We start from the raw sequence: 14001 nt of genomic DNA on the forward strand, positions 1-14001 counted from the left end.
GTGAAGAGCACAGGGCGCCAGTGGCGAATTTGCCAATCTTGGCGTTCTCTGGCAAATGCCAAACGTCCTGCACGGTGTTGGGCTGTAAGCACAACCCCCACCTGTGGACGTCGGGCCCTCATACCACCCTCATGGAGTCTGTTTCTGACCGTTTGAGCAGACACATGCACATTTGTGGCCTGCTGGAGGTCATTTTGCAGGGCTCTGGCAGTGCTCCTCCTGCTCCTCCTTGCACAAAGGCGGAGGTAGCGGTCCTGCTGCTGGGTTGTTGCCCTCCTACGGCCTCCTCCACGTCTCCTGATGTACTGGCCTGTCTCCTGGTAGCGTCTCCATGCTCTGGACACTACGCTGACAGACACAGCAAACTTTCTTGCCACAGCTCGCATTGATGTGCCATCCTGGATGAGCTGCACTACCTGAGCCACTTGTGTGGGTTGTAGACTCCGTCTCATGCTACCACTAGAGTGAAAGCACCGCCAGCATTCAAAAGTGACCAAAACATGAGCCAGAAAGCATAGGAACTGAGAAGTGGTCTGTGGTCACCACCTGCAGAACCACTCCTTTATTGGGGGTGTCTTGCTAATTGCCTATAATTTCCACCTGTTGTCTATTCCATTTGCACAACAGCATGTGAAATTTATTGTCAATCAGTGCTGCTTCCTAAGTGGACAGTTTGATTTCACAGAAGTGTGATTGACTTGGAGTTACATTGTGTTTAAGTGTTCCCTTTATTTTTTTGAGCAGTGTATTATTCCAGCCCAGGTGCAATTTAGATAATGGCCACTAGAAGACAGCAGTGTATGTGCAAAGTTTTAGTCTGATCCAATGAACCATTGCATTTCTGTTAAATGTTGTATCAAGACTGCCCAAATGTGCCTAATTTGTTTATTAATAACTTTTCATGTTCAAAACTGTGCACTCTCCTCAAACAATAACATGGCATTCTTTCACTGTAATAGCTACTGTAAATTGGACAGTGCAGTTAGATTTAAGAAGATTTTAAGCTTTCTGACAATATCAGATATGTCTATGTCCTAGGAAATGTTCTTGTTACTTACAACCTCATGCTAATCGCATTAGCCTACGTTAGCTCAACCGTCCCGCAGGGGACCCACCAATCCTGAAGAAGTTTTAACTATCCCCAATTCAATGGAATTGCAACCCTCTGCATGCACAGTGCACTCTTCCATCCCACTTACAGCTGATTATCAAGATCTTGCACAGTAATGAGATGCTATTGAACCCACAGTACTACACTGTCTGAGCCAAGGACTACATGCTTTCTGGTAAGTTTTGATTCCAATACTGGGTGGGGTGAATATATTTAATATGACATACATGATTTGTTGTTAACTAGTAAATAGTAGCTGACAGCAAAGTGTGTTTAAATCATTTCTAACTTGTTAACAATTTCTGCTAGTTAGCTTTTGCTACCATGTGGGTTTTAAGCTTGCTTGAGCCTGCTATCTGAGTGTTAATTCACCTGTTTCCACACGTTTCATTTTAAAACATTTATCTTACAAAGGAGTTGTTTAATCTAACTGCTTAACTATTTATCTGTACATGGAATTGTATTTTTTTTAATTATCATTTTTTTCCAATCTTTACAGGAAAATGCCACAGGCACTATCTGATGTGTGGAGACATTGCACTGCAGCTCATGTAGAAGGAAAAGCTGTGTACATTTGCAAATACTGTGCCAAATCATGTGTGAAGAATGCAACAAAGATGCAGAATCATCTGGCCAAGTGCATAAAGATCCCTCAGCGCTCACAAGTAACCTCTGACAAAAGTCCTTCTATTTGAGGTGAAAATGATGAATCAGACACCTTATCAATAGCAATAGCTCATGGTCCTCCTGGAATCAGATGTTGTTATTTGACTCAATGGAGGAACGTAGTCAGAGAAATGCTGATGAATGTCTCGCTCGAGCTGTGTATGCAACTGGTTCAACTCTGATGCTCACAGGCAATGTGTATTGGAAGACATTTTAGAATGTTCTTCGCCCAGCATACACCCCTCCAACCAGACATGCTTTATCTACTAATTTGCTGGATGCAGAGTTCAACAGAGTTCAAGTGAAGGTCAAGCAAATCATAGAGAAAGCAGACTGTATTGCAATCATCTCTGATGGGTGGTCGAATGTAGGTGGGCAAGGAATAATTAACTACATCATCTCCACCCCTCAACCAGTATTCTACAAGAGCACAGACACAAGGGACAACAGACACACCGGTCTCTACATTGCAGATGAGCTGAAGGCAGTCATCAATGACCTTGGACCACAGAAGGTATTTGCACTGATGACAGACAATGCTGCGAACATGAAGGCTGCTTGGTCTAAAGTGGAGGAGTCCTACCCTCACATCACACCCATTGGCTGTGCTGCTCATGCATTGAATCTGCTCCTCAAGGACATCATGGCACTGAAAACAATGGATACACTCTACAAGAGAGCCAATGAAATGGTTAGGTATGTGAAGGGTCATCTTATAGCAGCGATCTACCTCACCAAGCAAAGTGAGAAGAGCACCACATTGAAGCTGCCCAGCAACACCCGTTGGGGTGGTGATGTCATGTTTCAGTCTCCTGGAGGGGAAGGAGTCTCTCCAAGTAATGGCCATATCACAGTCTGCCGATATGGACAGCCCCATCAAGAGGATCCTTCTGAATTATGTTTTTTGGGAGAGTGGTAAGCAGCCTGATGCTCCTGAAATCTATAGCAGTAGCCATTGCAGGGAGACAATGCCATCCTGTCTGATGTTCAGACTCTGCTTGCAGATGTAAGAGAAGAAATCTGTACTGCCCTGCCCACTTCACTGTTGCTCCAAGCAGAGGAAACTGCAGTTCTGAAAAGCAAGGGCTTTGGGATGGAGATGGAGATGCAATATGGCAGTCATGCCAACATATCTCATCAGCCACCTGGTGGAAGGGACTTTGTGGGTCTGAGGCGCTTTCCCCTGTTACCTCCATCATCCTCCAAATCCCACCAACATCAGCTGCCTCAGAGCGCAACTGGTCCTTGTTTGGGAACACACACACACACACACACACCAAAGCACGCAACAGGCTGATCAATACAAGGGTTAAAAAATTGGTGGCCATCCCCAGTCAAATGTGAGTTTTTTTTAGCCTGACAACGAGCCATCCTCAACAAGGTTGGAAAGTGACAGTGAAGATGAGGCATCAGAGTCTGATGTTCAAGAGGTGGACATTGAGGAGGTCCAGGGAGAAGACACAGAAGCCTGAGAGGAAGACAACCAAAGCTTTAGTTTCTAGACTATCATTTTACAGATGTATGTTGAAAACATTTTTGTGAGATGCGATGGATCATTGGGGATCATTCAATATTCCCTTTTGTTGTGTGATATCATCCCATGTGAAGAGTCAACTCATTTAATTAAAGTTCAATTCGTAACTAAATTGTTTTTTGTTTTTTTTCTTTTGGAAGGATTTAATCATTTGCAATTATGTCTAACTTATGATAAGGTAAAAGGTTTCTGTCTCCATATGATATGGTAAATAAATCCAATTTAAAAAAACATCTACATTTAAATGGTATTAATATTCATTTGCATATATTTCCGTTAATTCCCATATATTCCCGTTAATTCCCACAGCAAGTTTCCACCTCTGAATATTCCCCAAAATGTGCAACCCTCTTGTGATTAATCTTTGCTGTCCCGCTGTGCTCCCTGCAGGCCGGTGAGCTTTCCTGAGAACCACTACAGCCTGTCCCCAGCGGGGGGCGACAGAGTGCTGCCCTACAGGAACCCCTCAGCCAGCTTCTCCTCCCCCTCTGGCTTGGGGGGCATGGTGGCCCTGGGGGGCCCCATACTCAGCGGGCCCTTCGTACGCTACAAACCCTCACCTGACAGGTCAGTCAGTGGAAGTGTTAGTGTCTTTGTGTGGTGAGGTGGGTGGGTTAGGGTCTTTGTGTGGTGAGGTGGGTGGGTTAGGGTCTTTGTGTGGTGAGGTGGGTGGGTTAGGGTCTTTGTGTGGTGAGGTGGGTGGGTTAGGGTCTTTGTGTGGTAGTCTGTTTGTACGCATTGATGTATCATTGAGGTCTCCATTTGTTTGTATTGGAGGAGAATGTCACTTCTCCCTGTTCCCTGTCATTTCCTTTGTGTGATACTTGACTGACTTTTGGCGCTTATTGCTTGGAGTGGTAGCTAACTTGCTGCAGACCTGGGACTGATTTAGTTTAAAGCTTTGAGAATCTGACTGTCGATTTTTAAGTCAGTGAGACGTTTATGAACACACTTGGATTAAGACTTGATATTGTGTGGTTTTGTGTGTGTGTGTGGTGATTTAGCTACGTCCTACCAAACCAGAGGAACATGTTTGAAATAAGCTCCACCGAGGAGCATAGCAGCAACAGAAACTGGGAAATGTTCTTAAAAGTGTGTGTGTGTGTGTGTGTTAGGCCTGTCCCCGACCAAAAAAAAGAAAGATTTGGTCGACAGAGTCATCTGTTCTTTCGACCAATCGATGGTTAAACATTATAAACGTGTAATTTTCCATGTATAGACACACCCTATGCGTTTGAATAAAATATTTGCACTGAGCTTGTCTGATGCTTTAAGCACACTGGTTGATGAAGTAATTACGACAGACAAATGACTTGAGGGAGCACGATGGCCACGCTGTGTAAAAATAATAATAATAAATGATAGTGATTGCCTGTGTGACTGGTGCACGTTGTCTCTCTCTCCTCCCTGCTGCAGCGAAAAGGCACCACAACACTGCAAGTGTTTATTGCGCTGTCCATGCTGAAGCTGTAACATCATTACAGCCATTTAGACATTTACATTTTAGTCATTTAGCAGACGCTCTTATCCAGAGCGACTTACAGTAGTGAATGCATACATTTCATACATTTTTTCTCCGTACTGGTCCCCCGTGGGAAATGTAGTTTCTTACAGTGTAAACGACACAAGATAAATGATAAGTAATTCCAGAGTCTGTTCTGAGTCATTTTTTAAAAGCCTTTATCACAGCGTAGGTAAGATTAAAAACAGACACATTTGGGAAATTGCTTTATCCAACATTTTGCGGTTGTGTGGCGCTTGGTGCTGATGGAATCAGTAGGCTACTGAACAAACACTCAAACAGGCAATAGAAGCAGGATCAGTCTTATTTCTTTAGGTGTATATTGTGCCTTCGGAAAGTATTCAGACCCCTTGACTGTTTCCACATTTTGCTACATTACCGCCTTGTTTTAAAATGGAATAAATAAATCCTCAATCTACACACAATACCTCATAATGACAAAGCGAAAACAAGTTTTTATACATTTTTGCAAATTTATAAAAAATAAGAAACAGATGCCATATTTACATTAGTATTCAGACCCTTTGCTATGAGACTCGAAATTGAGCTCAGGTGCATACTGTTTCCATTGATCATCCTTGATGTTTCTACAACTTCATTGGAGTCCACCTGAGGTAAATTATATAGATTGGACATGAATTGGAAAGGCACACACCTGTCTATATAAGGTCCCACAGTTGACAGTGCATGTCGGAGCAAAAACCAAGCCATGAGGTCCAAGGAATTGTCCATAGACGTTCGAGACAGGATTGTGTCAAGGCACAGATCTGGGGAAGGGTACCAAAAAATGTCTGCAGCATTGAAGGTCCCGAAGAACACAGTGGCTTAAATGGAAGAAGTTTGGAACCACCAAGACTCTTCCTAGAGCTGGCCGCCCGTCCAAACTGAGAAATCGGGGGAGAAGGGTCTTCGTCAGGGAGGTGACCCAAGAACCCGATGGTCACTCTGACATGGCTCCAGAGTTCCTCTGTGGAGATGGGAGAACCTTCCAGAAGGACAACCATCTCTGCAGCACCCCACCAATCAGGCCTTTATGGACAGACGGAAGCCACTCCTCATTAAAAATCACATGACAGCCCGCTTGGAGTTTGCCAAAAGGCACCTAAAGACTCTCAGGCCATGAGAAACAAGTTTCTCTGGTCTGAATGCCAAGCGTCACATCTGGAGGAAACCTGGCACCATCCCTACGGTGAAGCATGGCGGTAGCAGCATCATGCTGTGGGGATGTTTTTCAGTACCAGGGACTGGGAGACTAGTACAGCGAGATTCTTGATGAAAACCTGCTCCAGAGCACTCAGGACCTCAGTCTGGAGCGAAGGTTCACCTTCCAACAGCTCAACAACCATAAGCACACAGCCAAGACAACGCAGGAGTGGCTTTGGGACAAGTCTCTGAATGTCCTTGAGTGGCCCAGCCAGAGCCCGGACTTGAACCCAATCAAACACCTCTGGAGAGACCTGAAAATAGCTGTGCTCCCCATCCAACCTGACAGAGCTAGAGAATCTGCACAGAAGAATGGGAGAAACTCCCCAAATATAGGTGTGCCAAGCTAACATTGTCATACCCAAGAAGACTCGAGGCTGTAATTGCTGCCAAAGGTGCTTCAACAAAGTACTTAGTAAAGGGTCTGAATACTTATGTAAATGTGATATTTCAACAACAAAAAAAAAAAATATATATATATATATATACATACATACATACATACATACATACATACATACATACATACATACATACATACATACATACATACATACATACATACATACATACATACATACATACATTTGCCAAAAAATTATCTATACCTGTTTTTGCTTTGTCATTACAGGCTATTATGTGTGGATTGATGAGATAGGGGGAAAATGATTTAATCAATTTAAGAATAAGGTCTTAAAATAGCAAAATGTGGAAAATGTAAAGTGGTCTGAATACTTTACGAATGCACTGTATGTATAATTTATAAAGCCAGTCACATTTAACAGTGAGGCTATTGATTTATAGAATTAAGTTGGGCTTTCCTCTCTCCTCAATTTTCTTAGACAATTAAGGCAAGGCCTGTTTCCTCGTCTTCTCACTCCGCTGCTGCCTCCGCCTCATTATTCTCAACACCTAGTTGCTGGTTAACTTTGCTATTATGCACATAGCAACATGGGAAAAGGCGGCAATTAAACAGTGCACTGAAGATTGTTTCAGAACTGCGGACAGCAACCGCTGTCCAACGCGAGAGAAAGCACATATGTTATAAAACTATATTAGACTTTTAGAATTACACCATTATTTTTGCATAATATAACCATATACAAATTCAGTATCACGTCTTAGAGCAGTGGTCGTTTACAGGTCGATCTTCAAGGCATTCCTAGTCGATCACCAAACGTTTCTGTAGAAAAGCCAATGATACATTTGATTTTGTGTTGCGCTGTTGGCGGTAGGTACACTTGATTCAGAAGCCCTGCACACTGGGTTAACAAAGCGTTCCAATTTTGAACTATATCACTTGTCTGAAAAGACTCCCCCTACCTGGCGGACTGGGAGATCTGTGGCTAAATCGAGTGCGCCTACTGCGCTGGCCTAAAGAGCTTCCACGACCCCGGCCACAGCAAAGTTTGATACTAGCCTATGTAAGATTTAATAACTTTTAAAACCATAACCACAGAGAGACTGTCAAAGAATACAGCAAAGAGCTGCTGTTTTTATGAGGTGAGTTAATGTTCAGGTTTTTATTCAGCACTGTTAGAAAACATAACGCTTTTCGGTATTTCCATTCGCGCTGCCGCAGCAATGAAATTAGTAGAGAAGTGTATCGATAGCCCTGCGTTTTTATTATTATTAGCAGCAGCTCGTCGTATCTATTTTAATATTGAGGAATATTTCACTTTCTCTGGTCATAGGAATGCGGTGCGACTCGAGTTTAGCCATCAGATGGAAGACGTTGTCCCCTGCGCTGAGACTAATGCCATGCTCAAAACAACTGGGAACTCAGAAATCTCCGACTTCAGTGCGTTCAAGACAACTGGGAACTCAGAAATCTCCGACTTCAGTGCGTTCAAGACAACTGGGAACTTGGGGGAAAATCATTTTGAGCGGTCATCCAACTTTGATGTCTTTCTCGAGCTCCAACTTTCCGACCTGAAGATCACTAACGTCATGATTTGACCTATTTTTTTTTCCCACCGAGTTCCCAATTGTCTTGAAAGCACCATGACCATCAGGTGCAAGTACCATCAGTCCAGTAAAATAAAAATAAAATAAAAATATTTCAATTTATGGGCTGCATGGCCTTGCAAGTGCTACACCAACTGCTATATTTTGTTATCAAGCTTAAGTTTTGAAATATAATCTGGTCTGAGAATAACAGTATTGGCAGGCCAGGCATATAGCCTATATGCTGTGATCATGTATTAGGCCTACTGCCCAAATCTCATTCCTACAGAACTGTTTTTATTAGCTTAATGTTACATTTTTTAAGTCATGTTTAAAAAAAGAATCAGAGCGGTAGATCTCGGCTTGCTTTTTGACTGCAAAAGTGAACTTGACTCCGAAAAGGTTGGTGACCACTGTCTTAGTGATGGACTGTGCCGTCCCTGTGGCCTCCGCAATGGATTAGTCCACTGAGACAGGCGTGAATCACACAGGTGTCTTGTGCTCCTCAACAAAAAAAACGATCAATCAGTCGACTAAATGGGGTCCGCCCTAGTGCGTGCGTGTGTGCGTGTGTGCGTGTGTGTGTGTGTGTGTGTGTGTGTGTGTGTGTGTGTGTGTGTGTGTGTGTGTGTGTGTGTGTGTGTGTGTGTGTGTGTGTGTATGCTGTACACTTTTTTGTCTACCTGTATGTTCACCCGAGTCTGTGTGTAACCTTGCGTGTTGGTGCGTGAGTTAGGGCTGGGCGGTTTGGCCAAAATATCATATCCCAATATTTTTCCATTTTTTGACCAGGCTTGGGCAGTATACCGTATATACAGGTGTATTTTGAAGTACAGAGGGTGATTTTCTATTTTCATTTTATTCAACAACGAAACATGTAATTCAGCCATTCACATGGTAACTTTGTTTATGAAGAGCATGTGGAGAAAATGTGTCGATAAACTGTTGAGAAGCACAAGAGAGGTGATCAAGTTCTACTTGAAATTCACTACAAATGTTTGCCAGGCAAATATCATATAACCATAAGTTAACTATTTAAGATGTGCCAAATATATTTTCTCCAGCTAAGGGCTCCAGCTATGCATTTGGTTAGCTAACTTGCTAGCTATAACGTTAGGTGGCTAGCTTGCAATATCAAACTTCTTGGTCACAGCAGAGACAATCAACCTGCTTCTGGATCAAGTGGGACTAGCCTTTTGAGATAGTTCTATAACTTCATGACCTTGGTTGTCTGTCCTTGCATTTAGCTTATGCCTTGTTTGTATTTAGCTAGCGTCCGCTATGGGAATTCGCTAGTACTCTGTTAACCTTTTTTTTTTTTTTTTTTGCATAAAAAATCTTTTGCGGGAGGAGAGGGAGAGACGTCTCAAGTAGCAAACAGAGTAAACTATAAAAACAGACTCGCTGGAGTGGTGTCTCACATTTAACAAACCAAACATTGAAATACCGTTGTGAAAGGCAAAGTAAAAACCCAAACCGGCCCGGGCATGAATAATGGTGTATAGTAAAATATGGTATACCGCCCAGCCCGTGTGTGTCGTCTGTGTGTCTGTGTAACCTTTCTGTTCCTCTTATCTGTGTAGGTACGGTTCAGCCCAGCGTCCCCTGCTGGCCTACGAACCTCATCTCAGTCTGGACATCACCTCTAGTGGAGAGTCCTCCTCGGGCTTCACGAGCCAGGAAAGCACTATGGAGCGCTGCAAGACAGGTACACAAACAAACACATGTATGTAGACAAACATACAGAGCACAGACACACACACACGCATATAGATAGGCTGGTAACTCTATGTGTGTGTGTGTGTGTGCATACATACATACATACATACATACATACATACATACATACATTGAAGATGGAAGATTACATACACCTTAGCCAAAGACATTTAATCCTCGTAAAAATTACCTGTCTTAGGTCAGTTAGGATCAACACTTTATTTTAAGAATGTGAAATGTCAGAATAATAGTAGAGAGAGTGATTTATTTCAGCTTTTATTTCTTTCATCACATTCCCAGTGGGTCAGAAGTTTACATACACTCAATTAGTATTTGGTAGCATTGCTTTTAAATTGTTTAACTTGGGTCAAACCCCACAACATGATGCTGCCACCCCCGTGCTTCACGTTTGGGATGGTGTTCTTCGGCTTGCAAGCCTCCCCCTTTTTCCTCCAAACATAATGGTCATTATGGCCAAACAGTTCTATTTTTGTTTCATCAGACCAGAGGACATTTCTCCAAAAAGTACGGTCTTTGTCCTCATGTGTAGTTGCAAACTGTAGTCTGGCTTATTTATGGCGGTTTTGGAGCAGTGGCTTCTTCCATGCTGAGTGGCCTTTCAGGTTATGTCGACATATGACTCGTTTTACTGTGGATATAGATACTTTGTACCTGTTTCCTCCAGCATCTTCACAAGGTCCTTTGCTGTTGTTCTGGGATTGATTTGCACTTCTCGCACCAAAGTACGTTCATCTCTAGGAGACAGTAGGTGTCTCCTTCCTGAGCGTTATGACGGCTGCGTGGTCCCATGGTGTTTATACTTGCGCACTATCGTTTGTACAGATGAACGTGGTACCTTCAGGCCTTTGGAAATTGCTCCCAAGGATGAACCAGACTTGTGGAGGTCTACAATTTTTTTTTCTGAGGTCTTGGCTGATTTCTTTCTTAGGCCTTGAAATACATCCAGAGGTACACCTCCAATTGACTCAAATGATGTCAATTAGCCTATCAGAAGCTTCTAAAGCCATGACATCATTTTCTGGAATTTTCCAAGCTGTTTGAAGGCACAGTCAACTTAGTGTATGTAAACTTCTGACCCGCTGGAATTGTAATACAGTGAATTAATCCGTCTGGCAACAATTGTTGGAAAAATGACTTGTCATCCACGAAGTAGATGTCCTAACCGACTTGCCAAAACTATAGTTTGTTAACAAGAAATTTGTGGAGTGGTTGAAAATCTAGTTTTAATGACTCCAACCTAAGTGTACGTAAACTTCTGACTTCAAATGTATGTATGTATGTATGTATGTATGTATGTATGTAACCTATTCATTCAAGGGTTTTTCTTTATTTTACTATTTTCCACATTGTAGAATAATAGTGAAGACATCAACAATATGAAATAACACAATCTCAGAAAAAAAAAAAGAAATGTCTCTTTTTCAGGACCCGGTCTTTCGAAGATAATTCATAAAAATCCAAATAACTTCACAGATCTCCATTGTAAAGGGTTTAAACACTGTTTCTCATGCTTGTTCAATGAACCATAAACAATTAATGAACATGTTCCTGTGGAACAGTCGTTAAGACACTAACAGCTTACAGATAGTAGGCAATTAAGGTCACAGTTGTGAAAACTTAGGACACGAAAGAGGCCTTTCTACTGACTCGGAAAAACACCAAAAGAAAGATGCACAGGGTCCCTGCTCATCTGCGTGAACATGCCCTAGGCATGCTACAAGGAGGCATGAGGACTGCAGATGTGGCCAGGGCAATAAATTGCAATGTCTGTACTGTGAGACGCCTAAGACGGCGCTACAGAGAGACAGGACGGACAGCTGATCGTCCCTGCAGTGGCAGACCATGTGTAACAACACCTGCACAGGATCAGTACATCCAAACATCACACCTGCGGGACAGGTACAGGATGGCAACAACAACTGCCCGAGTTATACCAGGAACGCACAATCCCTCCATCAGTGCTCAGACTGTCCGCAATAGGCTGAGAGTGGCTGGACTGAGGGCTTGTAGGCCTGTTGTAAGGCAGGTCCTCACCAGACATCACCGGCAACAACGTCGCCTATGGGCACAAACACCCCCGGTCGCTGGACCAGACAGGACTGCCAAAAAGTGCTCTTCACTGGCGAGTTGGGGTTTTGTCTCACCAGGGGTGACGATCGGATTTGAGTTTATCGTCGAAGGAATGAGCATTACACCGAGGCCTCAGTTTTTGTCTCAGTTGTTGAATCTTATGTTCATACAAATATTTACACATGTTAAGTTTGCCGAAAGTATTTGACAGTGAGAGGACGTTTCTTTTTTTGCTGAGTTTACAGTGCCTTGCGAAAGTATTCGGCCCCCTTGAACTTTTCGACCTTTTGACACATTTCAGGCTTCAAACATAAAGATATAAAACTGTAATTTTTTGTGAAGAATCAACAAGTGGGACACAATTATGAAGTGGAACGAAATTTATTGGATATTTCAAACTTTTTTAACAAATAAACTGAAAAATTGGCCGTGCAAAATTATTATAATTTTCGATGAGAATGGGGGCGTGCTCGGTCCTCCTTTCCCTGTAGTCCACAATCTTCTCCTTTGTCTTGATCACGTTGAGGGAGAGGTTGTTGTCCTTGCACCACACGGTCAGGTCTCTGATCTCCTCCCTATAAGCTGTCTTGTCATTGTCGGTGATCAGGCCGACCACTGTTGTGTCATGGGCAAACTTAATGATGGCGTTGGAGTCGTGCAGTCATGTGTGAACAGGGAGTACAGGAGGGAACTGAGCACGTACCCCTGAGGGGCCCCCGTGTTGAGGATCAGCTTGGAGGTTATGTTGTTACCTACCCGTACTACCTGGGGGCGGCCCGTCTGGAAGTCCAGGATCCAATTGCAGGGGGAGGTGTTTAGTCCCAGGGTCCTTAGCTTAGTGATGAGCTTTGAGGGCACTATGGTGTTGAACACTGAGCTGTAGTCAATGAATAGCGTTCTCACATAAGTGTTCCTTTTGTCCAGGTGTGAACGGGCAGTGTAGAGTGCAATAGAGGTTGCATCATCTGTGGATCTGTTGGGGCGGTATGCAAATTATAGTGGGTTTAGGGTTTCTGGGATAATGGTATTGATGTGAGCCATGACCAGCCTTTCAAAGCATTTCACGGCTACAGACGTGAGTGCTACGGGCGGTAGTCATTTAGGCAGGTGACCTTAGTGTTCTTGGGCACAGGGACAATGGTGGTCTGCTTGAAACATGTTGGTATTACAGACTCAGACAGGGAGAGGTTGAAAATGTCAGTGAAGACACTTGCCAGTTGGTCAGCCCGTGCTCGAAGTACACGTCCTGGTAATCCGTCTGGCCCTGCGGCCTTGTGAATATTGAGCTGTTTAAAAGTCTTACTCACATCGACTGCGGAGAGCGTGATCACACAGTCGTCCGGAACAGCTGATGCTCTCATGCATGTTTCGGTGTTACTTGCCTCAAAGCCTCGTGGCGGTCCTAATGAGAGCCAGTTTCGTCTTAGCACTTGAAGAAACTTTCTTGAAATGTACCTTGTCACAACACAAGGAATTGACTCAAACGCATTAAGAAGGAAAGAAAATCCACAAATTAACTTTTAAGAAGGCAAACCTGTTAATTGAAATGGGTTCCTCATGAAGCTGGTTGAGAGAATGCCAAGAGTGCGCAAAGCTGTCATGAAGGCAAAGGGTGGCTACTTTGAAGAATCTAAAATATATTTTGATTTAACACTTTTTTGGTTACTATGTGATTCCATATGTGTTATTTCATAGTGTTGATGTCTTCACTATTATTCTACAATGTAGAAAATAGTAAAAATGAAGAAAACTGCTTGAATGAGTGTGTCCAAACTTCTGACTGGTACTGTACATACATGCATACAGTTGAAGTCGTAAGTTACACTTAGGTCGGAGTCATTAAAACTCGTTTTTCAACCACTCCACAAATTTCTTGTTAACAAACTATAGTTTTGGCAAGTGGGTTAGGACATCTACTTTGTGCATGACACAGGTAATTTTTCCAACAATTGTTTACAGACAGATTATTTCACATATAATTCACTGTATCACAATTCCGGTGGGTCAGAAGTTTACATACACTAAGTTGACTGTGCCTTCAAACAGCTTGGAAAATTCCAGAAATTTATGTCATGGCTTTAGAAGCTTCTGATAGGCTAATTGACATAATTTGAGTCAATTGGAGGTGTACCTGTGGATGTATTTCAAGGCCTACCTTCAAACTCAGTACCTCTTTGCTTGACATCATGGGAAAAATCAAAAGAAATC

General features: G+C 42.9%; 1 protein-coding gene across 1 annotated transcript in view; it reads left to right on the forward strand.

The window, feature by feature from the left end:
* The window catches only part of LOC123729176 (signal-induced proliferation-associated 1-like protein 3), a 99646-nt gene that overhangs the window by 77255 nt on the left and 8390 nt on the right, over nucleotides 1-14001 (forward strand). Inside the window, exons 13-14 of the mRNA XM_045703378.1 lie at nucleotides 3702-3878; nucleotides 9567-9691. Of these exons, the coding sequence (XP_045559334.1) occupies nucleotides 3702-3878; nucleotides 9567-9691 (302 nt within the window). The remainder of the gene's footprint in view (nucleotides 1-3701; nucleotides 3879-9566; nucleotides 9692-14001) is intronic.

Source organism: Salmo salar, chromosome ssa20, assembly GCF_905237065.1.
Source record: "Salmo salar chromosome ssa20, Ssal_v3.1, whole genome shotgun sequence".
In the NCBI taxonomy this organism is placed as follows: domain Eukaryota; kingdom Metazoa; phylum Chordata; class Actinopteri; order Salmoniformes; family Salmonidae; genus Salmo; species Salmo salar.